The 27,601-nt window shown below is 37.6% G+C and overlaps 2 protein-coding genes across 2 annotated transcripts in view; one reads left to right on the top strand and one right to left on the bottom strand.

Annotated features, from left to right (window-relative positions):
* The window catches only part of pigf (phosphatidylinositol glycan anchor biosynthesis, class F), a 77,642-nt gene extending 69,590 nt beyond the window's left edge, over positions 1-8,052 (top strand). Inside the window, exon 5 of the mRNA XM_073050690.1 lies at positions 1,717-8,052. Within this exon, the coding sequence (XP_072906791.1) occupies positions 1,717-1,830 (114 nt within the window). The 3' untranslated portion in view covers positions 1,831-8,052. The remainder of the gene's footprint in view (positions 1-1,716) is intronic.
* Positions 1,206-26,730, bottom strand: rhoq (ras homolog family member Q). The gene is made up of 5 exons (XM_073050691.1): positions 26,160-26,730; positions 25,826-25,884; positions 20,585-20,749; positions 3,943-4,038; positions 1,206-2,439 (listed from the first exon to the last, which is right to left on the bottom strand). The coding sequence occupies exons 1-5, from the start codon at positions 26,302-26,304 to the stop codon at positions 2,284-2,286; spliced, it is 621 nt and encodes a 206-aa protein (XP_072906792.1). The 5' UTR covers positions 26,305-26,730; the 3' UTR covers positions 1,206-2,283.
* Positions 26,731-27,601: the final 871 nt, after the last annotated feature.

The following is a 27,601-nucleotide window of genomic DNA, read 5'->3' as shown; positions in this document are numbered from 1 at the left end:
TGCTACAGGATTCACTAAGATCATGGCTGATTTGATTTCAGACTCAACTGCACATTCTCATCTATCCTCAAGAATTTTTCACCTCATTTATCAAAATTCAATCTACCTCTGGCTTACTATTCAGAGACTTGGCTTCCATCACCTTTACGAGGAAGGGTGTTTTGTAAACACACGAGAACCTTGTGGGAATAACTCTCATGTGAATGGCCCACTTGCACTCTCCTCTCCCTTCCCCTCCCCCATTCTAGATTCTCCGATGAGTTAGTGACTTCACCACATCCACACTGTCCAGATCCACTGGAATCTTGTATGTTCCAGCCCAGATATTATAGAGTAGAATCAAATTCAAAACTTAACTAAATATTCAAAATAATCAAATTTTATGCATGTAATAATATTGGGTCTATGGGTTTTTCTTAATTGTGAAAGAAAATACTTGTGAACTAAATTAAAGGCCACAAAATTGGATTATAATCATTTGATGCTTTTTTCTGGAAAAATGATTCGGAGTTGGTAAAGTTAGGTGCACAAGAGACTGTAAGTGCTGGAATTTGGAGCAACAAAATCTGCTGGTGGAACTCAGATTAAACAGCATCTTTAGACAGAAGTGGAATTATCATCAATTCCTTCTCCTTCCACCCCTCCCCCCCCCCCCCCCCCCCCCAATAGAGGCTGCTTGATCCACTGAGTTCCTCCAGCAGATTGTTCTTTGCTAGTGAAGCTGGGTGCCTGTTTTTGATCTGCATCAAAGGAGAGTTTCTATGGCCCCAATGGTCTTGTCAGAGTTCTCCCTATGTTCTGAACTTAACTTTTAAAGTACATAGACCAATGAATACTATGTTGATTCTTTCCCATGATTTTTAATTGAAATCCTTTAAACTACAAAACTCATTTAAACTTAGCAAGCTGCCTTAATGTTTCATTGATTTGGTTAAATCAATCTAGAAAAATAAACATCTGAATCATCCCTGAATACATGAATCTACAATAAAACAAATGTCCTCTGTACTTTATTGTTTAAAAATCTCAGGAGGAGGAGGATGATGACAGTGATTTGGGGTACTCTGCTGGCTTACTCATGCTTATGACAGCTGTTTTACTCCACTTGGTAACTTCATTCAATTAGCAGAAAAATAAAAGTAGTGTTCTATCACTGACATGAACAAGTTTTCTGTTTGCAGCATGAATGATTGTAACCCACAATGCACTGAGATAATAAAATTTATTTTCGTATCAAACAACATTACAAAGTTGCTTCCTCAGCATCTAACTTATTTACACTCAGGGCAGGGATAAGGAAGAGGGAGTCAAACTTTAGATGTAGCTTCAAACTCTTGGGAGTTGTGTTTCACATTCTTTACCAAGAGGATCTTTCATATACATTTCAAAAATCGAGAGATCTTGATTAATACAGGCATGGCATAAGTTAGTGTTTAACATTTTTTTAAATAACACTTGAAGTAGGCAAAACCTACAAAAAAAAAGTGGCTTTAAAAAAAAATGTTTGTGCATGTATAACTGGCTGCAGTGATGGGAACAAACCTACAAAAGTCAATTAACTCTTTCCATTTGCACAAGATTGCAGCAATATGGAACAGATCTGACTATTCTGTACTGATTTAATTTTACACTTTAATTAGAGCCAGGTTAGGCAAAAGTGTGCTTAAGAGTTTCCCCATGTGCAACCCAACATTATGTATTTATTACTTCTCACAGGTGTGGCCAATTTCCTGTACACTTGGAGCAACACTTGGATTCACTATCAGTCTTGTCATCGCGCCTTTATGGATATACTGGAACAGGAAGCACCTCACATACAAATGCAGATGATTTCAGCAGTTGGTGATAGTGCTGTAATATATTGGTTAAACTAGCTCTATTTTGAATGGCATATGGGCATTCCGCAGCATCCAGCATTACATTTTGTAAAGTAAAGTGTTTACTTGAATGCATGTGTTCCAAGACTATATATATTTTTCTGGAAATCCTTCGGTTATTTTCTTTCTTAAAGAGGGGAAATAAAATATGTAGCTTTTGCAAATGAAATGACCCCTGAGAATCTTAACATTGTACCTTACCAGGAAATAGATTCCTCCAGATGATATTTATTTGCTGTTTTCCCCCACCTCCCAGCCCCAGTCTCTGGCTAGTACAAAACTTGTGCAGTTTGATAAATCTAGATAACTTTCATCTTTAGCTGCAATGAATGCATATGTAATACAAGCTCTTATTTTATATTCGGAGGGATTTTCACAGTGGACTAGATCAACCTTTCGTGTATCCTCATGTGATCATACAACAGTTTATACATCTTGATCCAAGTCTTTTTTTCAAAACATTTTTCTTTGGAGTTAGAATAGCTATTATGGCTTCATCAAAAACAGTCTTCAGTCCTTTTTGTGTTAATGCTGAACACTCCACATAGCAATATGCCCCAATCTGTCAGATAAATAAAAGGAATTGGGTTACATTTTGTAAAATTTTGAAGTTGCAGAAAAAAAAACTTGTTCTGAATGTAAATATAAAATTTAATCTATAGAAACTACTTGCGTTATGCAGCTTTTTGTTTTCCTTAAACTTCAAGCATCTGTAGTTTTGACTTTCCCCCCCCTATCTACTGAAGGTAAATCCAGTACTTTGGGAATCGTAGAAAAGTGCAGCACAGGAACAGGCTCTTCAGCCCAACTAGTCCATGCTAACTCATTTAAACTCTCTACTCCCATCTATCTGCACGGGGGCCCCTAGCCTTCCATACCTCTATCATCCATTTACCTACCCAAACTTCTCTTAAACGTTGAAATTGAGCTCACGTGCACCACTTGCATTGGCAGCTCGTTCCACACTCTCACAACCCTCTGAGTGAAGAAGTTTCCCCTCGTGTTCCCCTTAAACTTCTCACCTTTCACCCTTAACACATGACCTCTAGCTGCAGACCCACCCAACCTCAGTGGAAAAATAGATGTTTAATTAAAGCACTAATTTCTTTAATTTTCATCTAGGCTTTTTTATATGCAAATTTAGTGCTCAGACCGTATGTAGGATAAAGTTTGGACAGCTAGAACACAGCCTGTAGTTGAACAAATACCAGTGTCCCTAAGCCAGTAGTGAATACCCAAGCCAGTTCAAGAAGCATGCCTTTGTAAAAGCTGTCACCCAAGGCTTTTGTAGCTATACACAAAATCCTGGTTCCTGAGGATATATCAGCCATGTTCAAAAGCTGAATTAGATTTTACTCTACCAACTTGAAAACTGCAAGTACCAAATTGCAACCAAGGCAAAATGAACCCAAGGAATTTGAGTTGTGTTTGTGGGGGTTCAGGAGGATGGGAAAAGCAAGCGTCAAGAATCCAAAAATCACCTACAATAAAGTCAAACAGAACTAAAGCACTTGCTTCTCCAATTTTCATCCTGGCTATTTTATATGCAAGTTTAGTGCACAGATTCCATACAGGATATAAAGCTTGGAGAAATGGAACAAATTATATGCAAGGATAAGGAGATATGTTTGATAAATTTTGGAAAGAATTTAGACATTCCTACAATGAGTCTCTAAGAATATTTTGCCTCTTCCTGGAGCTGCTCATGCATCTATGATCAAGTGGATCGAACATTGCTCAAATTAAATGGCTTGTTTATGTTAATTTGTCCATTTTTAGATGCAGAAGATATAACGGTATGACAATAATGAGGCACGTTCTTTCACATAGCACCAGTCCTGAATCGTATTATTCCTGCGCTGTATTGCAGGAATCTGAGCTATAGCTAATGACCTGGCTTTCGAACAGTGGAGTCTTTTTGATGAAAGTGGAACTTATTTTAAAAAACATATTTAAGCAAAGCAAAACATTTAAAATTTAAGTCTTTCAAAAACAGTAAGCTGGACTTCAATCGCAAAAGATACACATGAAATATTAATCACTAATATTAACTGGAACACTGTACCCCCTTTGCCAGTTTCTCTCCTTGTTCTGTAGACACGGGCTTTTCCTTCATGGTGTTTAGCCTAGTTAAAGTTCTTGGGTCATCGCGAAGGTCAATCTGAAAAACAATCCATTGCAATTTTTGAATTTGCAAGTTGTCAAACTCAACTTGTGTTGAACAGTTTTTCTAAAGTTCTCCTGTGGTGATCTGCAGTTGTCCTCCACCTTGGGTAGCCAACTGTGAATTCAGTACTAGCAAATCTGATGAACAAAACCCAAATCTTAAAGCAGAGTAAAGTTTTACACAAGTTTAAGGAGAAGATACTAGATATGACAATGGTTTGAACAATGATGTTCACACAACTGTTGAAAAGAAAATGGGGAACATTTTGGAAGAATTACAGTTCTTGGCTTCTAGGGTGATGAACGTTCAACTGTCAAAACATTCAGTTCTCTAGTAGGTGCCACAGTAAAAAATCAGAATTCCCTAGATTCTGAAATTCATTGGATTGTGAAGATAGAAAGTTGACTTGGGGATGGGAGTCAGAAAATAGAGAACTACATACCGATTTGCCCAATAGTATTTGTTGAAAGGGGCACAATATTTCTGTTAAAGTAATTAAATCATCTGAAGTCTCAAAGTGTTATCAACAGGAAATTATGTTTGACAAACCCAAGTTTAAGGAAGTAAAGAGTAGTGGAGACAGCAATCTGCTGACATGGCACATCCAGATTTTCAACAGGCTCTTATTAAAATGAAACATTTGCAGTGTAAGAAAAGGCTTACAGTTGACAAGGGGAAAGGACTAGTTAAATAGGTAATTGTAAGAATGGATGAGTAAACTGCAGGTTAACAAGCTGGAACTAGTGAGGCACCAGAAAGAATCAGTGTTGGGGCCCCAGCTTTTTAAAATACTATCTACAAGATGACACCAAAATCACAAGAACTAGCAAGCGGTGAAGAAAATATAGCTGTGAATATGCTAAACGGTAATACAGATTAGAGAGTAGTAGGAATAACCTCCCACTTCCTCAAGGATTACTGGTAAGAGTATAGGCCTTTGGCAAGATCACTACAGTATGTACTACCCGCACATCTGCTCTGACCCCATCCTCCCACCACCCCACTCAGGATAGGGTTCCCCTTGCCCTCACCTACCACCCCACCAGCCTCCGTGTCCAACATATAATTCTCCGTAACTTCCGCCACCTCCAACGGGTTCCCACTACCAAACACATTTTTCCCTCACCCCCCCCCCCCCTTCTGCTTTCCACAGGGATCACTCCCTACCCGACTCCCTTGTCCATTCGTCCCCCCCATCCCTTCCCACCAATCTCCCTCTTGGCACTTATCCTTGTAAGTGGAACACTTCCTCCATCACCACCATTCAGGGCCCCAGATAGTCCTTCCAGGTAAGGCGACACTTCACCTGTGAGTCTGCTGGTGTGTTATACTGTGTCCTGTGCTCCCGGTGCGGCCTTCTATATATTGGTGAGACCCGACACAGACTGGGAGACCGTTTCGCTGAACACCTATGCTCTGTCAGCCAGAGAAAGCAGGATTTCCCAGTGACCACACATTTTAATTCCACATCCCATTCCTATTCTGATATGTCTATCCATGGCCTCCTCTACTGTCAAGATGAAGCCACACTCAGGTTGAAGGAACAACACCTGATATTCCATCTGGGTAGCCTCCAACCTGATGGCATGAACATTGACTTCTCTAACTTCTGTTAATACCCCTCCTCCCCTTCTTACCCCATCCCTTATTTATTTATCCCCCCTTTTCTCTCTCTCTGCCCCTCTCACAATCACTCCTTGCCTGTTCTCCATCTCCCTCTGGTGCTCCCCTCCCCCTTTCTTTCTCCCTAGGCCTCCTGTCCCATGATCCTTTCCCTTCTCTAGCTCTGTATCCCTTTTGCCAATCAACTTTCCAGCTCGTAGCTTCATCCCTCCCCCTCCTGTCTTCTCCTATCATTTTCGATTTCCCCCTCCCCCTCCTACTTTCAAATCTTTTACTATCTTTTCTTTCAATTAGTCCTGACAAAGGGTCTTGGCCCAAAACATCGACTGTATTTCCTCCTATAGATGCTGCCTGGCCTGTGCGTTCCTCCAGCATTTTGTGTGTGTTACAGTATGTACTGTATGTGTTTACCACTATACAATTAAGTCTCCTTATTTGCAAGCGTTAACAGTACAGGCTTTTCACTAGTTACTGAAAAAAACTCACGCCTCTGGCATTGACATCTCCAATGCTATAACAAACTTGCATGTATTTTTCAGCTTGTCAAACCATACGGGAACTTGCTACCCTAGTGTCCCACACATGGGAGAGGGCTGTCCATATGAATGACAGGTAATAAGTCAGTAGATAACAAGGACAGTATTAAAAGCAGGCATTTGATTATTTGTTGGGACGCTATTTTGCCTTAAAGGAGTGACCAACACTACCAGCATATACATTATACTGTTCAAAAGAATAAAAGCAGACTATAGTGAAATTAGGTTCTATTTCCCCAAGATGAAAAGTCTGAAACTACAGGGCACAGCCTCAAGATTAGGGATCAAATAAATTGGAGATGAGATGCTTCCTCTTTAAAGCAGTAAATCTTTGGAAATGTAAACCTTGGGAGTTAGGAGTGCTCAATCTTTTCAAATATATTCAAAGCTGAGATCAATTATTTTTTGACTGCAGGAAATCAAAGGATATGGTGAATTTGACATCGCGGTCAAGATTCCGAAAAGATCTTAATGACTGATTGGTCCTTATCCTTAAAATGAAAAATTGTATTAGAGTTTCATTACTGATAGAGACTTTATTGATCCTAAAGGAAATTACAGTGTCACAGTAGCATTACAAGTGCACAGATATACAAATATTAGAAGAGAAGTAAGGAAGAATTTTAAAAAGTTACCTCAAAGAGTCTAGCAGGAGGGGTCATCACTTCCCTGGCTGCAGGTTGACTCATTATAGAGCCTAATGGCCGAGGGTGAGAATGGCTTCATATAACACTCTTTGGAGCAGCACCGTTGTCTTAGTCTACTACTAAAAGTGCCCCTCTGTTCAGCCAAGGTGGCATGCAGAGTTATTGCTCAGTTATGCTATAGTTCAATATGTTCAAATCGTAAACAAGGAAAAACTGCAGACGCTGGAAATCAAACTAATACACACACAGGCCAGGCAGTATCTCTGGAAAAGAGTAAACATTCAACATTTTGGGCTGAGATCCATCATCAGGACTGGAAAAGAGCTGAGAAATCAGAGTAAGAAGATGGGGGTGGGGGGGAGGTGAAATAAAGAGCTGGTAATTTGACTGGTGTACGAGATAAAGGGCTGGAGAAGGGGCAATCTGATGGGAGAGGACAGAAGGCCACGGAAGAAAGGGAAAGCAGAGGAGCAGCACTGGGAGGTGATGGGCAGGTCAGGAGACAAAAGGGAATGGGAATGATGAAGTGGGAGGAATTACTGGAAGTTCAAGAAATCGATGTTCGTGCCTTCAGGTTGGCGGCTACCCAGACAGAACGTAACATGTTGCTCCTCCAACCCGAGTGTGGCCTCATCATGCTAGTCGAGGAGACCATGGACTGTCATGTTGGAATGAAAATGGGAAGTAGAAGTGAAATGGGCGGCCACCTGGAAATCTGGCTTTTTCAGCCAGATGGAGTATAGGTGCTTGGTGAAGCAGTCTCCCAGTCTACATCAGGTCTCAACGATATGACTCCAGACTCACAGCTTAAGTGTCGCCTCACCTGGAATGGTAGTGAGGGAGGAGGTGTAGAGGCAGATGTGGCACTTGTTCCACTTGCAAGGACAAGTACCAGGAGGGAGATCAGTGGGGGGTGACGAATGGACTGGGGAGCGATCCCTGTGGAAAGCACAGGGATCCTGTTAGAAATGGCTCCTGTGATCTCCCAGTGGCTATCCATTTCAAATCTACTTCCCACTCCCATTCTGGCATGTCAGTTCATGGCCTCCTCTACTGCCGCTGTTATCTGTGTACAAACTGCAAACATGGTCATAGTCAAAATTGCACTGCTACTTGTTAAATATTAGATGAAGTCACTGAAATACCTGTATTTTCACTAAAAATCAAGCACACGAAATTAAAGTAGTGTCTGTGAATCATAATCAACTTGGATTTTAATGAAACAGTCGGAAATCAAGTTAGATCCCATTGCTTCATTTGTATATTTAGACCCACCAAAAGAGTTTATGGGAAGTGGAAATTGTTCCTTTCAGCAGGGAAAAACACTATTTTTACATACAAAGTTGTCTTGAAAGAGCAGCAACTGGAAAGTTGAGAGTGTGTTGAGGAGCAGAGTGGTAGCCTAGCACTATGACAGCACCAGTGACCTAGGTTCAGTTCTGCCACTATCTGTAAGGAGTGTGCATGTTTCCCTGTGGATTTCCTCCAGCTGCTTAGGTTTACTCCTACATTCCAAAGACATGCAGGTTACCAAGTTAGTCACATGGGTGTAATTGGGTAGCACAGGCTTGTTGGGCCAGAAGGACCTGTCACTGTGTTGTATCTCTAAGTAACTAAAAAAAAAAGGAAATTAGATATAGGAAAACAAATCAAAATCATCTAATCCCTGGAAGACACACTTCAACACCACCATTCCTCGCCCACTTCAAAGTATGAACTCCGGTACCCCACGTTCAAATGAGCATGTTGTACTCTGAATTATCTGACTATGAATCAGCTTTTCACTTTAAATTTAAAAGTTAAAAAGAAATTGTTCTTCATTATTGCAGTATTTGACAAAATTAACACTAAGATGCAAGTTCAATATGAACAACAACAAAATCCTGTTTAGTATTTCTTTACAAATCTGTTAATAACTATAATATCGAATTTCTTTATAACACTTAAACTTGACAGTGTTAAAACCTGCTGTCTCTGTGCCCTGTCTTTATCAGAAAAACTATAAAGCTCCTGTCATTATGAAGATGGTAACAAATGATTTCATGCTAATCTAAACATGAGGAAATCTGCAGATGCTGGAAATTCAAGCAACACACACAAAATGCTGGTGGAACGCAGCAGGCCAGGCAGCATCTATAAGGGGAAGTACTGTCAACGTTTCGGGCTGAGACCCTTCGTCAGTGCTTCTTCCTATTGATGACGCCTGGCCTGCTGCGTTCCACCAGCATTTTGTGTCATGCTAATCTAATTAACTTCAATGTGTTCTGGACCAAGCCTGCAAATATGAATCAGTCACATACATTTTAGAAGCATGATTGTTGAAAGTGATTACATATTCCAGAATTTTGAAATGATGATACAACACTCTAGTGCATATATGTCAAACTCAAGGCCCGCGGGCCAAATCCGGCCCTCGGTGGAATTATCTTTGGCCCGCGAGATAATATCTAATTACTATTAAAGCTGGCCCCAGTAATCGAAGTGCCGATGGCGTATGATATGGCTAATGCTGAGTTTATTCAGGTACCAGGTTTTCAGGGTTTTTAGTGTTTATTCGGCAGTCTTCTTCATAAGAAACGGAATTTGTAAAGTGAAATACTTTGTAATTATAGCAGAGACTGAGACACATGAGAGCAGGCTGAAAAAACATGAGGCAACAAAAGCTGCGTTCGCACGCGTCCGACTGATCCGGCCCGCATGAAGCTGCATTTTGCTCAATCCGGCCCGTGACCTAAAATGAGTTTGACACCCCTGCTCTAGTGAGTCATTTAAAACAATCAAATAAAGTTAAAATCAAAGTAGTCAGGAATGAAGAATAAAGTTCTTATTTCATGTTTTGGAAACTTGCCACATAATGCCCAGGACATCACATTTAAAACTCAGCTCAGGGTCTGATGACAGGCAGGCATTTATGCAACAGTTTCTTCTCCAGTTATAATTAGATGGTCTCTTTACAGAAGTAAACAAAACTCACATGGTGCAAGAATGCCCATATATAGAAAAACTATCCCTAATATTTTATCACAAGTCATTAATGTGAGAAGTTTGTGAACATTGTTTGACAGTGACTAAGACTGCTGTAATCCCATTCTTTTGGAAAGAAATTTGTAAACAGAAAGAATAAACAACACACATTTATCCCAAATGTGGCATAGAGTCAATGCATTTTTAGCGATGATAGTGAGTGAAAGGGGGATAGCTTTACCTGCTTAAAATCAATTACGTGAAGCATGCAACCAACAAGCATTAAAATCAAGACACAAATGAGCTTCAAAATTGAATACTGACAGCACAATATTGCTTGTCTAAATAGATAATACACACAATTTTTAAGTATCTTTCTCCTATTTTGGCACTCTTTAATTTTGCTATATTGCTGGACATTGTAAATTGTAAACACAAAAAATCTGCAAATGCTGTAAATACTGAGCAACATGGATAATGCTAGAGGAACCTAGCAAGTTGACTTACTGAGTTCCTCAAGCATTTTCTGTGATACAAATTTCACACTTCTTCAACTTTCGTGATCATTAATATCCCACTGCATTTCCACAGACTAAATCATGTTCTGTCACATTGCTATTTCTTACAGGTTTTATTCATAGATAAGGCATACAAGTTGCTATTATTTTCAAAAAAATTGAAACATTTAATATGAACCATTTCCCATATATTTTAAACGTCTATAAACATAGATGTATTAGCATATCTAAAACTTAATTACATATTAAATTGACACTGAAGGGGAAAAAAAAATCACAATTTTATTGTTCACAGATTTTCAAAATACTCATCATTTGGAGTTAGAAGAAGTGATGTGGCTGCCAGGAGATAATAGCTGGACTAAAGCTGAGCTTGAAGATCTAAAGTGATTCTATCTCTCTCTCCCCCCCCCCCCCCATTAGAACTGAAACTATCACAAGTCTTTCAAGTGAAAAATAAAATAAGATGCAGATGCAGATTCAGAACTAGGAAGTGAATTACAAATAAATGTGGGGCATTGACCTCCAACAAAATGTACCTTCCTGACCATTTGGAATTCATTCCCCCCCCCCCCCATTAAGAAAGTGCATCTCCAATTCTTTGGATAGTGATGAAAACAAATTATTAAACACCAAGCCTTTTTTGTCAATTTATGCTTCATTGCTCATTAGCTTAAACACTGTTTGAAGTGTGGATTCCTGAGGGTTTCGAACCAAAATGCTTTTGCCTTTGATTGTTAAATATCCTTGGGTCAAAATCTATAACTGAAGTCAAGATGTTTACTAAAAGATAGTTAATTAAAAATTCCAAATGACTAGGCAACAGTTCCTAAAGAATTGTACAGCAAATCAATTTAAATATCAATTATCTACCTATGGGAAGTTCATTATTCAATTCAGATACTCTTCTTTGCATCATTTCTTTCCCACTTTAAGCTATTTTCTTGTACCATACACTTAAAGCAATGGAAAATGATCTGGAGGATAAAAAAGGCATAGCTTTGAAATGATAAAACATGAAAAAGAAAAGATATCAGGACTAATTCATCCCTCCAAAAAAAACACTACCTCCGAATTTTTAGTTATCATTAGCAGTTTCACACAGGAATTGCCCACACAACAGTTCTGTTAATGAATCTCCCACATGCCTTGATCTGCAAATGTGTTAATGTTTATATTTTTAATTAGTGCAAATTAGAGGCAATATTTTGATTAGAGTATTTTCACTGGCACTACTTAATGCTGAAAACAAATCTTCTCACCTTGATAAATATTCATGTGTCTAAATTTGAGACTAAATCTGGTACACTGTGAACCTGGTACAACATAAGCCTTTTCCAGCCCTTCAAATAGTAGCAAGCTGGTGGTTAACTAACTCTTCATTTAAATAATTACAAGCAAATACACAACAAAGTAACTTTTTCCAATCAGGATAGAACAAATACATTACCAGAAACTCCAAAAAATACTGCAGTTAGAAATATTTTCTAAGCAAATAAATACACTACATCTTTGTTATTTAAAGCTTAGAAAATATATTTCAATTTCTATCTTTAATTATCTTTCAATTTCCACCTCTTCTTTAGTTTGAGATCTGCAAAATTAAGCACAGTTCAACCATAGAGTCATAGAGCTGCACAGCTTGGAAAATAAGACCTTTGGCCCATCAAGTTCATACTATCAACTACACATTTTAAATTAATTTTTCATTCATCCTTTTTTATTATTCCACCATTCTCTATAACTCCGTCCCTAGATTATAATCTAAAGTTACACACGCGTTAATTTACCGTTGCCAAATAATCTACCAATCTTCAAGTCTTTGAAAATGCAAGAGGAATCTAGAGAACTTAGTGGAAATGGGCAAAACAGGTGGTTGAAGCTGGTACACCTCCACATAGACTGCACCAAGATCAGTAATGAACCCAGGATTCTGGAACTGTAAAACAGCATCTCAACTCAATGTGTCTACTGTGCTTTATACCCATGTATAAACCAAACCCTGTTCTATTTACAACTGTCAAAGATCATTTGTTTCATAATTTGGGGCAACTGGTAAAATATTTTGAGATGTTAACTTGCCCTTTAAATGACTAATTCACAAACTAAAAACTTATTTCCATCTCAGAAACGGACTATTTTGTTATTTGCATTCTGGCAATAGCAAATCTGTTTGGATCTAATATAGTGAAAAGGTATTTGCATATCCTTTAAATTTGCTTCTACTAAATGCAAATGTTTATGAAAAGATAATCAAAATCTAAATGCAAAGCAGGATGCATACATTTTCAGGTGTCCTTTTGGGCCTGGAATAGCCTGCAGCCCATTCGAACAATAAGCTCAGGACCATCTAGAAACTAGGGTTCTGTATTAATAAAAATTATTTGGTTGAGTTTCTAGAGTAGGTTGCACCTAGCATCATACAGGACAGAAACCGGTCCTTCAGCCCAAGCAAGTACCATCTGCCAGAATTTGGCCCATAACCTTCTAAACCTTTCCTATCCAAGTATGTATCAAACTCTCTTAAATGTTATTAAATGCTTCATCGACTTCCTGTGGCACTTAACTCCACATATCACCAATCAATGCCCTCTAGTTCTTAATTCCCAACCCTGGGGAAAAAAACAGAGTGCATTCACTCTATCTATTGCCCTTCAGGATTCTCTACACTCTAAAGACCATACACATTTGCTTACCTATTTGATGAAAAATGGTGGGCTGCTTTCCTCCTGAACAATGGTATGAGATTATCTCACAACTTTAGGATTAGAACAGATGACAAAGACAAACATAGCCTTCAGGAATACTATGAAGCAATACTGCTCCTGAATCATTAAAGTTGCTTTCTATAAAATAAAACAGCTAACTTTTCTTGGTGTAGATAGCATGTGTAAGCTGATCCACCTTCTGCAGCACAATTTCTACCTGGGTCTCAATGAGCACCTTCCATGTGGAACTAAACCCTAACTGAGGTCATACCATCCATAAAATTGGCACAATAAAGGCTAAATTATGTCTTTCAAATTAAAACTTCCACCCTAACACTTTCCCTTCAAATAATTCACAAAATGTTTTTAAAGTAATGCAGATTATGCGATTTCTTATTTAATATGGCAGCTTGAATCTACGTGCACATCAACAAGATGTCAAGATTCAAGTTGCGTTGATAAGCAGCAAATATACAACTTTAGGTTAACCACCTCAACATAATATAAAAAACACATTATCACCAAATCTCTCAAAGTCACCGTTGATCAGAACCTCAAGTGGAAAAGTAGTATGGCTGCAAGATCATATCAGAGACTAGGAATTATATGACTCATGATTTATTTCAATATTCCGCCAAAGTCTTTATGTTATTCAAAAAAGGCACAAGAACGTGCAGTAATAATCATTTTAAGCATCACCTTTGACTACATAAGCATTCCAAATGGACCAGTATATCAGTTATCTCCAAAAACTAACATTTACTGAGAGCAGCAAACAAATGAGATCACCAAGTCATCAACTCTTGAAAATACTTCTCACCGGGAGGTCCCTTGGGATCAAGGGCAACTTCCTTCTACTAAAGTGAAGAGATGAAAATGCTGTTGCATGATTTCTCTTAATAAGCACTGGTGGTTGAACAGCAGCTGCCAAAAGGTCATAAAAGCAAAAGGTTTCAGTCCATGATCAAAGAGATTCAGGGTGACTGAAGACAGGAACTGCAGTAGGAACACATATATATACACGCGCGTGGACACACACACACAATGTCTATTAACATCTTCCACCCCATCATCTCTGGATATCTCGACAGTGGAATCACCAGTGGATGATGAAATAATACTGATGATGGAATAACAATTACAGTGGGAATTCCTGGGAGAACGCACTTGCCCAAAGCAAAGCTTACCTACCAGGAAATCAGTACCATTGTTCTGGTAGTGAAGCATTCCCACAGGAGGCCGATTTACAGTAAATTAATGCATTTATAATTTTGTCAAAAGCCCTTTGAAAATTCACAGAGATAAACCAATAACTTGATACAAAACAATCAGAGTAACAGAGCACAAAAATGATTCATCCATACCTATGAAGATGCCCATCTAAGCTAGCTCAAAGTTTGGGCTCTATGGTTCTAACATTTTCCTACCCAGCATTTTCTTTTAGTATCTTACTTTTTCTTTAATGTTACAAAGGCTCCACTATGGAATCTCAGTTATATTCCTCAACATGACCTCCAACTCAATATTTTCACTGAGGCCTAGTAATTGCACGTCCTTAACTTTGTTCGCTTCAACCCTACCTAAGCTCAGCTTCTGCCAAAGCTTCAACCATCTTTTTGTTTCCTTTACAGCTAACCTTTAAAGTTCTCTCCCAGATGGCCTCTAATTTACATTCTCTGTGAATTCAAAACTCTCCCTTGTTTTGACTACTGACATTCTCTTTAGTCAATGTATCAGTGGCAGCCACGGCAATCCAATTCACATACTGGCTTTTACTCCTGTCTTTCTTTTAAATCTTACTACAAGTATACATTGTGATGAACTTTTGATCACATGTCCTATTGTGTCCAGAGGTTAACTGAAATCAAATTCTGCAAATTATCCTGGGATGCTTAAATATGTTATAAAATGTTATTCAAATTCAAGTTGTTGCTGTGGCCTTGATAGCTTTCTCTGTACTTTTAATTCTTTACTCTAACTCCTATTTTACATCCCTGTTTCTTTATTGTCAGCAAGTCATAAGTCTTAAAGATTTTGTCAATATTATGAGAGTACTTTTGTTTCACAGAGTGCAGAGGAGTGGTTTATTTCAGCAGTAGTTTACCACAACCACTGACTTGAGGGTATTTATGGATACTCCAAATCCATACAAAACTCGGTGTCTGTATGGAAGAGGGTGTTCAATTTCAAGTTTAATCATCATTCAACTACTCATGAATATGGGCAAACGGAAGAGTGTTCCTCCAGGGCCAAGGTGCAAAGCATGTTACCAACAGCACACAGCACACTGCGCATAGCATCAATAGCACATATGGTTACGATAGCAGAAAAACACAGTCACAAAGGAAAAAAAAAATTATAGCCCAGTGGCATGGCCTGTAGATGAATGGCAAGTTGTCCTGATCCACCTTGCCCTTCCACCGAGCGAACACAGGAGAGCAGCACGAATACGAGGGGCCAGCACAAAGCCAGTGCGGATTCCAGTGTGTCAATAGTACCCTCCCACACTGCCTCCTATGTCACCACCCCCGGGCGGCTACAACAGGTGACCCCAATCGCATGATAGCCTAGTCCGCGCTACAGCTGAGGCAATGCAGCTCCCCTGCTGCCGGTCTCACCAATGAGCCAGAGAACCGGATTTACAGTGTTCTACATTACCAATGCCCATTGGGAGTCTTGTGATCACAAGACAATCAGTCGCACTGCCTTGCCACAACTCCAAGCGACAGCGCTGCAAGAAATCCAGCTCCATAGCTACTGAGCAACTTGCTGATGGGGCAGAACTGTAAACATAATGTTCTTAGTACCCAGCAGTGGCCTGTGACTGTAAAAAAAAAAATGATTACACCTCTGATTGGACCCAGGATGGCTGCTGCATACTGATGTATGGAACAGGATAACTTAGTGGGTGAGAACATGGTAGATGGAATATATTGAGAAAAAGTGAGTTCACCCACTTCAGCACATGAAAAGAAAAGCAATGTGAAGACTGGGAAACACTGACATCCAAAGGAAAACATGTGTCTTTGGTGCACAAATCAGTGGAAGTTAGCATGCAGGTGTAGCAAGCAATGAAGATGACAAATTTCACATCATCCTTTATTAAAAGGATGAGTACATGAGTAAAGTTATTTACTACAATTAAATAGGACCTTGCTGAGACTGCATCTGGAATATTAAATATGTAAACTTAAGCTTTATTAAAGAACAACACACACAAAATGCTGGTGGAACACAGCAGGCCAGACAGCATCTATAGGAGAAGCACTGTTGACGTTTCGGGCCGAAACCCTTCGTCAGGAGAAAGGAAAGATTATCTTTATTAAAGATAAGCTTTATTTGTCACATGTGCATTCAAACATCAAAAGACACTTTGAAATGTGTCTTCTGTGTCAAATCAGCAAAGATTGTGCAGGGCAGTTGGCAAGTGTTATCACTCTTCCACCGCCAACACAGCAAGCCAACTCACTAACCCTAACACGTATGTCTTTGGAGTGTGGGAGGAAACTGGAGGTGCCCAGAGAAAACCTACGCGGTCACGGGAAGAACGTGCAGGGTCCTTACAAAGAAGGGTGGGAATCAAACTCCAATCTTTCATCTGACACACTATATAGCATTGCACTAACAGCTACCCTACTGTGCCATCTAACAATATGTTTCAAATCTTCTTCCCAAAAATAAAGGATATACTTGCCTTAGGAGGGTGTACAATGAAGGTTTACTGGACTAGTGCCAAACATGGTGGATTTGCCAAAGAAAGAAAATTAATACACTAGAGCCACATTCTCTAGAGTACTGAAAAATGAGAAAAGGTCTCACGGAAATGTATATGATTCTTACAGGGATTGACTGGCTGAATATCTTACCGAGGCAAAGGAATCAAGATCCTAGAATAAAGGATAGGCCACTTAGAATTAAGAGGAGAAATGTCTTTATTTAGATGCTAATGATTCTTTGGAATTCTCCAAATGGGGACTCAGTCATCAAGTACATTCAAATAAGATAACCAAGATTTGGAAGGTTAGGGAATTCAGGGATGGGGGTATTACAGGAAAATGACACTGAAGGAGAGGATCATATTGATGAATAGTGGAGCAGACCAGAGTCCAAATGGACCACACCTGCTCTTGTGCTTTCAAGCAAGAATTATACATGACATTAATAGACTCGAGTTTTAAAATGGTTTTCACTATTAGATTTGTTGGACATGGGGTTATTTTTTTTTAAAACTCAGTCTGTTCTATGCCATTTGCACAAAACCAATGGGTTGTGGATAGTGAGCCAGAAACGGTCAACACTGACATATAGGAAAAATCTATACTTATCTTCTGTGGATCCCCTAATGCCAACTAACTGGTTTAGAAGTTCAGCATCCAAAATAGCATTGTCCTATTGCTCTAAGGTAATGTTATCACATGGGTGGAACTGCACAAATCCTGCCACTCAACAGCTTGGGAAAAAAAAACGGATAACTGGTAAACTCAATGCCTGGATTTGCCAAATTGTCCTGAATGCTTCGAATGACCTTGGCATTCAATTAAAACATTTAAAACCTGAAATCACTTGTTCATTTCAAAATAACTAACAGCAAATACTGTAACACTTTATTTTGCATTCTGTTACTGCTTTTTGCCTTGTACTACCTTAATGTACTGACGTGAGGAAATGATTGCATGCATGGCACACGAACCTAAGATTTTCATTGTACGCAGTACATGTGACAATAGCAAACTGATTTACTAAAATATTAGAAAACACTGATTCAGAAATTAAAAAGGAAATCCTGGAAACATTTATTGTTTCAAACATTTTCTGTTTTTATATTCTTAATTTAAAATATTAAGTTATCATGTTTTTAATCACTCTCTTGCAGTGATTCAAATAAATGAGTTTGTTATTACTGCATCAATCAGTACAGGGAACAGACTCCCAGAGCCGAGAAATTGAGTAAGTTTATGCTCCACTTCTGGCTTGATAGGAGTGTCTCATTAGAGCACAGAACCTGATACTGTGACTCAGCAGCAAGTTTGTGATTTCCACATCTGAACAGCTGGAGGTTTATCAGATACTACCTGCTGGCATCTCTCAGCAAGTTCCGGCCCATTATAAAGTTACAATAGATTTAAAAAAACAAATTGAAGCACGCTTCATTCTTCCAAATGGTGCAGAAACAAAATGCAATTCAGATAAAGAACAGAATACCTCACTATTGGTTGGTTTCAAGCAAAAACATGTTTCACCTTTAAAGGTTCAAACATCGAGTTATTATTATCTTGCTATTTAGTTAAACTAATTGATTGTTTATCCTGTTAGAAGAGTGAAGTATATTTGGTTATTTCCCAGCTTAAAAAACTTAATAACAGCTCACTCCTTAGTCACTTTTTAGTTCTCCCAGCCTACTGCCCATACCATTCAAGACAGCCAGCAAGATATTACTATAGTCACCATAAGCATTTCAATTTTCCTTCATTGTTGCTAATAATAATTAACACATCACAAAAGTATTGCTTCAAACCACAATTTGTTAGAGCACTGCTTCTTAGCAACTCCCCATTTACCTGGAAGAGTGCTGCTCCCAACAGCAAACATGAAGCCTGTTGGGTGTCCCATCTACCTCTGTGGCAGTAGTGTGCATCATCTACAAACTATTCCATGGTTACTTTTCCAGACTACTCCAAAAACAAAATTCCTACCCACAACCTCTAAAACCATGAAAGGTAAGAACTTCAAGCATTGGAGAACAAAGTCATCTGCAGATTCCTCTCCAAAGTCGCACTCCATCCTGCTTTGAAAATGAACCACCGTTTTTCAGTGTCTCTGGGGCTAAGTCTTGTAGTACCCTCTGAGCAGCACTCCAGAGTTACCTTCACTAGAAGGAATGCAGCAATTACCTTCCCAAGGGCAATAAAAATGTTGGCCTTGCTGGTGATGCCCAGATCTCAAAACCAAGACATTTTCACCATAGAAAAGACCACATTCAATTCTTTGAAAACGGATACTACTCTGAGTGATGCGCCAGAATTTAAGGACCTTCTTCTAATCCTCACTTGTCAGGTTACCAGCATTGTTCAAACTCCGCAGCCTCTGACTCAGAAGCAGGAATCCTCTTACTAAATCAAAGATTCCCACAGTAGGTTGCACTACTGATATTTACAGTGTGATTGGCCTTCTTAAAGTGCTTGTTGTCTAATATTGTGATATTCAATTAAACACTGACACATAGATCACCATTAATACAGAGCAACTCACATATAACATAAAACAGAGAACTAACTTTGCATTAGTCATGCATCAATATAAATGACATTGCACATCTTGCCATTTAATTTTGTTCAGATAGGCTTGAAGTATTTCCAAACTAAACTATCCTTATCCCACAACAAATTCAAGACATTTTTTATTTCAAATAATTTTTTGTCACCAGCAGTCATCTGAAAACAAATGGTTGAAATAATTTAACTAAGAATGTGATTTCTTTCTTTATATATTCGCTACAGCACTGGAAGCCATTTGTCCCAACAAAGCCATTCCAACTTTAGTATAACTATCATACCAGTTCAAATCCAATCATCTCTGTCAAATGCCCATCCAATTCCTTTCTGAAGGCCCTGATCAATTCTGTTTCTACCACTTTTATAGCCAGTGAGATCAAGATCATAACTTCTCTGAATGAAAAAAAGATTTTCCTCATATCTTCCTTGTGAAATTTACTCCAAGTTTTAAATTTATGTTCTCTACTTCTTGAACCATCCACTAATGAAACAACCTTAGCCCACATAATACAATCTGCTAAAGTTACTAAAGGATAAAACTTTGAGAATTAAATCCAACAAAACAAAACCACTAAGGTCATGGCACTGTTGAAGATTCTTTGTGCATCAATTTTCATATTTGCTACATTAATCAGCATTGCATCTTTAAATCATGTGAAACAAACAATATGAAGTATTAAATACATTAACAGAGTTTTGGGTACTCAAATTAGCATATGTTTTTCTTTTCTCAGAAATGTATTTATATTATAACTGAGGTTACATTTTATACTTCAAATGGGGTTAAAAGTATACTACCATAGGTGTTCACACTGAGCATTAACTATTTCCAATTTTCCATTCCCTCCCCCAAAACTTTTTGATCTGTTAAAGTTGTGCAGCCCAGGATTTAACTAACTGCCACAAATGTGGCTTCATGTTTCACTGATACACATTTGAAGAACAGCAGCTCAACAAAGGTACGTAACATTGAAAACACCCACAAAAGTAAATGCCTGGTTCACTACATCTAACACTGATTCTTTTGTGCTAAATGATGAAGCCAATCCAGTCAGCAAACCAAAAACATCTGGTTGGGAGGTCAAACCTGTTAAGTAAAGACATTTCAAGTTCTGACTGCCAAACTCAGGGGAAGGGAACCCAAGATCTACTTTGTTAAGACTGAAAATACCTATTGATCTATGTGTAACAAAGCTTGCTTTTCCTTACTATTTTCAAACATTGAAGAAATTTTCACAGAACAAGTTATTTTATGTTGTGAAATTGCTGTACCTGTGTTCCAACTAACAGGAATGGAACATTTGGTGCATATTCTTTAAGTTCAGGGACCCACTCTTCCCTCACGTTCTGAAATGACGCTGGATTCACAACCGAGAAGCAGATCAAGAAGACATCAGTCATTGGATAAGACAAAGGTCTCAGACGGTCATAATCTTCCTGTGAATGAAGAGTAGTTGCAAATGTTATGTAAAGGCCAAAATACACACTGGGAAATGTAAACAGTGTCCATCTTTATGGATGATAAATGACAAAGTTACATATTGATCTTACATCAAGAGGCTCAATACACAGTACTCTTTCTCTTCACAATACAGCTGACCCGTGTGAATGAAAATTAAGCAATTTGACTTAAAATAAGTGGGATATATATATGCATAAAAAGTACAAGTTAAATAACATAAATTATTGGAGAACAGATTCATTTACACCTGAAAAGTTAATTGTCAGATGTGAGCTATTTTGCAAGCCGCAACAACCAATATTGACTAAACAAGGTTTGTGTATAATATCCTAGCAAGTTTTTTCATGGCATTAAGAATCCAATGTATGTTACACAGAAATTAATACAACAACCTTCTCCTACAATCCAGCTTTAGCAATGCTTTTTGTTGATCATCCCTCCCCTGAAAAAAGAAATCAGAAGAACAAGAATTGTTTCAGGATTATTCCATGTTGTGGCACTATTAGAAACCAACCAGCTGAAATGCCTAATTTAGAAAAGAAAACCAGGAAATGAAACATAAGCAAATCAGAAACCATATGATAATATTTGAGCAGTGTTGCAACTAATTTTCATATTTAATAGTGTTATGTTAAGTGTTAAAGTATCTGGGGAGATGGAACACAGACTCTCTTAATTTACCCAAGTGTTTGATAAGAATAATAAAGTATAACAAAAAAGCATTGTTATTCCAATCAAAGTAACATATATCATTTATAAAATATACGCTACAAACACACAGAGATTGGGGTTGCAATGACCACTTTTCACAAGTTGGTAACTTGATATCAACTAGAAATAAAGGTAGCTGATGTCAGTGCAAATATTAAGCAAATCATTTTTCCAGTGGACTTAAATGAATAAAAGTCATAGGCCATAGTAACGCTATTTTCTAGATTTGAAGTACATCCTTGAAAAAATTTATTCTTACAGTGATACACAAAATAATTCTAATAAAAATTAAATCAAATTTAAATCATACAAGGAATACAGCTTAGAATATTTTTCAACTCATTAATCATAACATACATACAACTGTACGTATTTTTAAAAAAGAACTTTTGATAATATGAACTATGTAAAGTTCCAAACCAATGTTACAGCAGCTTGCCTATAAAGTTGTCAATTTTTGATTTGAGAGTTCTTATTTGCTATTGAAAATTATAACCCAACATAATTAACAACACAAATTTTACATTCAAGGGACAAATTAGGGTGTGGTGTAACATTTCCTATTCTTTCATGTGACTCAAGTTGAAGAAACATGATGAAAGGTCTGAAAGAAAAACAAACCAAATACAAATCTTCCTCCAAGAACATCAATTAATTTACACTTTAGTATCATTGGAAGCTGCTGAGCAAAGTGAATCTGAATTCATTAGTTCAACAGTTTTGACAAGTAATTGATGCTATTGCAACTCAAATGTAATAAAGCACACTTAAGTATATAATTTAGATGTCAGATAATTCAAAACATTCCAAACTGCACGTTGAATTGCTAAAAAGTAATATGAAAGAAGAGAAAAAGACATTTAATTAACTTACAGGGTAGATTAAAAGCTAGCTAAGCATATGCTGTATCATTCAAAGACAGACATTCAAAACCCTGCTCAGAGGCTTAACATGGGAAAGTATTGAAAAATAAAACCTTATATTTATAGGCACAAGGTGGCTCGGAAACTTAATGCACAAATGTTAAACATACATTAATATGGTCTAACATAGTGATTGCTAGTTTAATAATATTTTTACCTTCAGGAGAAAACTCTACCAAAGCATATATAAATTTAAAGTTGTTAGGTTACCAATTGTAAAGCCATTGACCATCTGTTGCTTTCATGCTCATAATCTTAATCATGGCAGGGTGAGTCAATCAAAACCATCTGCATGACAAAAATAGATGGAGAGCATGTGTCCTACAAATATCAAAATGTCAATTCATAGATGGCTTGGGAACGAATAACTTATGAAGCAAGTTTTAAAAAGCATAGAATGTTTGAGCGGAAAGGAATTTATCGTCTTAAATCCAAAGGTAGTATACATTTTAAAGTTTTATGCAGAAGCAGATTCAATTCTCAATAAGATTTTGAATTCAGCTGATTTGAAAAGTTCCTTGAAGATTCTTTTTGTGGGGTGTTACTTCCAGGATATAATATCATTTAAAAATTAAAGAAAGCACTGTAACTCCCATCTACAATTGTACAAACTAGCACTAAGTGAGAACATGCTTTCTGCAGATGTTGGTGGATCAGAATCCAGTTTCAGCAGGAAACATTCTCTTGAAATGCATGCAGTTGTAGTTACAATTTTCTACGTTGCAACCTGGAATAATTTTAAAGAACAGTAGGGGTAGAAAGCAAAAGAGAAAACAAGTTTCTGCTTCTTTACATTAGTAAATCAACATGAACTAAAGAGAATCAGGTTAATCAAAGTGAAACATAATGGAATTTTAACTTGGGAATTATTTATTGAACTACTTATGCTTTCCAAAATCTTACACTGGTTGAGAAATCTAATTTGTCTAATCAGGCCCTACTCAAAACAAAAAATTAGCATATTATTAGATCAAATAGGCATGATTTTATTAACTGTGCTGTTCAAATAGACACTTCATTGTGCACAGTTTTAAATAATAAAACTTATTTAAATTAGTGCACACTATTGAAACTACTACATGATGCAAGGTTTCAAAATACCATGCGATAAAGTTGGTTAGCTCACAACTGAAGATAATATATAGCCTTACTTGAAAGCTCAAATTTACTACTAAATGATGATAGTCAACTGTCATCTTGGTTGTCACAGTCACAAATTAGGTTGGATAATCTAGCTTTGATGTTTTTCCTGCCTCTTAACTATTATTTTAAAACATCTTATTCCAAAACAATTTCAGAATGCAAATAAGTGAATTGCTTTATTAGTTGACTGTGCTTGCTCCAATTATGTTGACAAACAATAAACACAAACGTGAGGTTGTATATAGATTAGTAACTACTGCAATTGAGCACATAATAACCAAAACTAGGTAATATTAGTCTTACAATGATATGAAATAGACAGCATTATCTTTTTCTGCTAAGCAAATGCATTGTTGTCATCAGAGAAACTATGATGTGTCTCTATTAAAAATGACTGAAATCAAAATGTTAAAAAAAGCTGATTTATTGAGAAGTTTAAAAAACCATCTTAATATACTGGAACTTTTGAATCCATGTTTATTTGACTGGCCAAAGGCCAGATATCTCCCTCTTTATAAGGCTTCTGATATGTTGTGGAGTATAGCACTTGAGTCTATCTTTCTCATTTCAAGGTGACTTAAAATTGAATTACATAAACATGTATATTTGAAGTTCAAAATTCTGTACTTCAAAACTATATGTTTATCTCTTTCTGTTACAACAGAAATCTGTTATTTGGATCAAATTTTGATCAACCATTTCAAAGTCAAAATAAATTTATTATCAAAGTATATAGATATCACCATATATTACCTTGAAATTCATGTTCTTGCAGACTTTTACAGGAAAATAAAGAAATGCCTGCATTTCTTTATTGCTTATATTTAGAACATTTATTTTAAAAACAATATTTATATTAACTTAAAATTTGGAAACTATACCACTTAACATTGAACAAAAACTGCAAAGCACGCACATCAGCCAGCTCAAAGATAAGGTAGTATTCAGAAATAACTTATAAAATTATAACTTATTCCCTGATTATATAGAAGTATTGACCTACTGAAAGTTCTATGTCAGCATAACTGCGTTTACTTTTAATCCAAATGGGCATCTCTGCAGATATCCAAGTAAGTTATATTTTTGCTGTCAAAACATTAATCTATTTAAATAACAGCATAATATGTTCATAGAACTTGATTTTAAAAATATGACACAGAAACAAAGTTAATTTCTGTGTAATAACATAAAATCTATTTGGCAGTTATTACTTATTTTGTCATTAATGATATACTGTACTGACATGCACGTTACATAACTTTTTGACCTACCTTTGGCAAACTATAACACACCATCAGGAAAAATAGCCTTTACAATAATTGTTTTTGTTTAAGTTCACCTGCCAAGACCTCTTGTACATAATGAGTTGCAATTTCCTAGAAGCATTCATGACTTGGATGCATTTTCCTTCTCACTTTTAGCAGAAAAAGATGTTATACCACAGGCTACAGGAGGTGCAAACTAATAATGGGGCATCTGCAAATAGTCTGTAGCCAATGAAATTTAATGATAGAAAAAGAACAAAGCAAAGGAGAGGGAAAGACTTGCAAAGAAGTATTGTTACCTTAGATACAAAGCAAGAAGTAAATGAGGGTAAAGCAAGTCTGAATTGGTTGAGAGCTGTGAGAAAAAAAACTGAAGCATTTTAAACTGAAAAATAGCCTGTGGAAACAATTTAAGCTCCTTCAGTACTGAGCCTCTGCAATTGTAACTGATCTGTTTCTGGATCTCCAAGGTTGTGTATCATTACGTGAACTTCAACATTAAAGGGTCCTTATGCTGTGAAATACCACCCGTAATGTTCCACAAAGAACTTAATTTGTACTTATGGCACAAATCCAGCAATATCTTGAAGCTCCTGGGGAGGCTGTCACTGAGGTCTGGTGTTTTGAGAGGCTAACAACGATTTATAACTCTCAGTCGGTCCCTTCTTTGCCACAGACTGCTAAAGCTGAGGAGGATTATGCTCTAGTGACACTATATGCTTTGAACTTACCATTATATTTCCAACATTTTTGTGTAACTGTTTATATCTTTGCCAGGAGTACAACTTAAATAAACCAACCCATAGGGAATTCTAGCCAAAGAAAAAATTTAAAACGGCATTCCCCAGATAAAAGCAAATAGCAGTCATAAAGTCATCAAATAATTATTATGGAGTCAAATGCCTCCATTTTAAAATACATATATCTTACGCCACGTACAAGAAATATTCAAACACTCCCTCTTTTCCTGAAATTAGACTTTAAAAAAAGTTTAAAAGGTTCAGCTCACCTGTCCTGCAGTATCATAAAGTCCAAGGAGATATTGTTTACCTCCCACTGTGACAGTGACTGTTCAAACAGGAAAAGAATGTACATTTTACTAGTTTCAATGAAACATTATCGTAACTTTATAGAAAAGTACAACAAATGTTTTTAATTAATAGCGGATGGAACATGCATCAAAAAGGCAGACGTCTGGTTGAAAAAAAAGCTCAAACCAGACAGTGAAACTTCACTGAAACTTTCCCAAAAGTTTGTGTTCAGCCTTATAATAGGAACTCATTTAGAGGAAAAACTTAAAAAACAGAAAACAAATTATATATATATACATAAATATACGATACCCGCATAATGGTCGAACACAGTTGGCACGTATTCTTCAGGAAAAGCATCGTTAGCGTAACTCATCAACAGACAAGTTTTGCCCACCGCTCCGTCACCGATCACCACGCACTTCAACATACTCTTCGGACCGGTTCCATTGGCCATGGTAAGGGCAGCTCATTGCTTCCGAATCATCTTTCCACCGGGACATGTCAAAGGTGCCATTTTCCACATGTTCAACCCGAACAGCGGTTCTCAAACAACTGCATTCCCCCAATAACAAAACAAACTATTTCTTTAAAACAAATACAAATAGAACTGCCAGGAGATCCCCCCGCCCCCTTTCCCCTGCCTTAAATCCGACTGATACAAATGTGTCAAGAGGGCAAACGCTGTAACAAGCGAGGAGCTCTGCTGTTCGCACTCACTATTCTAAAACATAGTTTGACACATCTGGACCTCCTTCCCCATGCAGCACGAATGTCAATATTTATAACTCCACACTGCTGCAGTTCGCTGCTCTCGCTATCCCACAGTCTACTGACTTCACTCCGGTAGCATTGTACTGTACAAGCAGCCGAACTTAGCCTGAGCAAGGAGGTGGGTGGGATGCCGGATGATTGACATACATCTTGTCCAGTCAGAAGAGCGGGTTGGGGAGCAGAGAACCAATGAAGAGAGAGAGAGGGCGAGTGCTTCCCATAGCACAAATCGAGATAGTCATTGTATCATTTCTGCAGATGTCATGTGACAATAAAGTGACCTCATCTATTCAGAGCAGCGCTGAGATTTAAAACGGAGTCACAGCGACTCCGAAAATCCAGAATGCAATTTGCGAGCTCTCCTCTTTAAGAAAAATGCACGTCAGTGAAATAATTCCTTCCAGCATTATTATCTGTTCTGTTGATGCTAAGTGATCACAATACAGTTTTCGTATCGTCTCCCAGCAGTGGGAGATTGCTTTTCAGAGGGCGATGCCACCCATTTTTAAAACAGTATTCCAGCGCCTTTTTCGAAATTCATGAGGTAAAATTTTGCTTTTCTGAGTATTAAGGGCTGAAAAGTGGAAGGGCTGAAAGTGACCCTCCCGCTTTACCATTACGAGCTGCTGTGGTGTACTGGTTGTTACTAGGCAAATCTCCAAGTGACTTTCGATCCAGATCCCTGATTTCAAATCCAGCTACGGCAACTGGAGACTTTAAATTCAAGGCCGTAAGACCATAAGAAGTAGGAGCAAATTAGGCCATTTGGCCCATCGAGATCTGCTCTATCATTCGATCATGTCTTATTTAATATATCTCAACCCCATGCTTCTGCCTTCACTTCGTAACCTATCAAGAAATTGTCAACCTTCCCTTTAAGTATACCCAGTGACTTGGCCTACACAGCTGTCATTAGCAAGAATTCTACAGATTCACCACCTACAGGCTAATGGAATGCCTTCTCATCTATGATCTAAAAA

Source organism: Hemitrygon akajei, chromosome 7 (assembly GCF_048418815.1).
Source record: "Hemitrygon akajei chromosome 7, sHemAka1.3, whole genome shotgun sequence".
Taxonomy (NCBI): Eukaryota; Metazoa; Chordata; class Chondrichthyes; order Myliobatiformes; family Dasyatidae; genus Hemitrygon; species Hemitrygon akajei.
The sequence above is the reverse complement of the archived record's forward strand: the minus strand, read 5'-3'. Positions and strand labels throughout refer to the sequence as shown.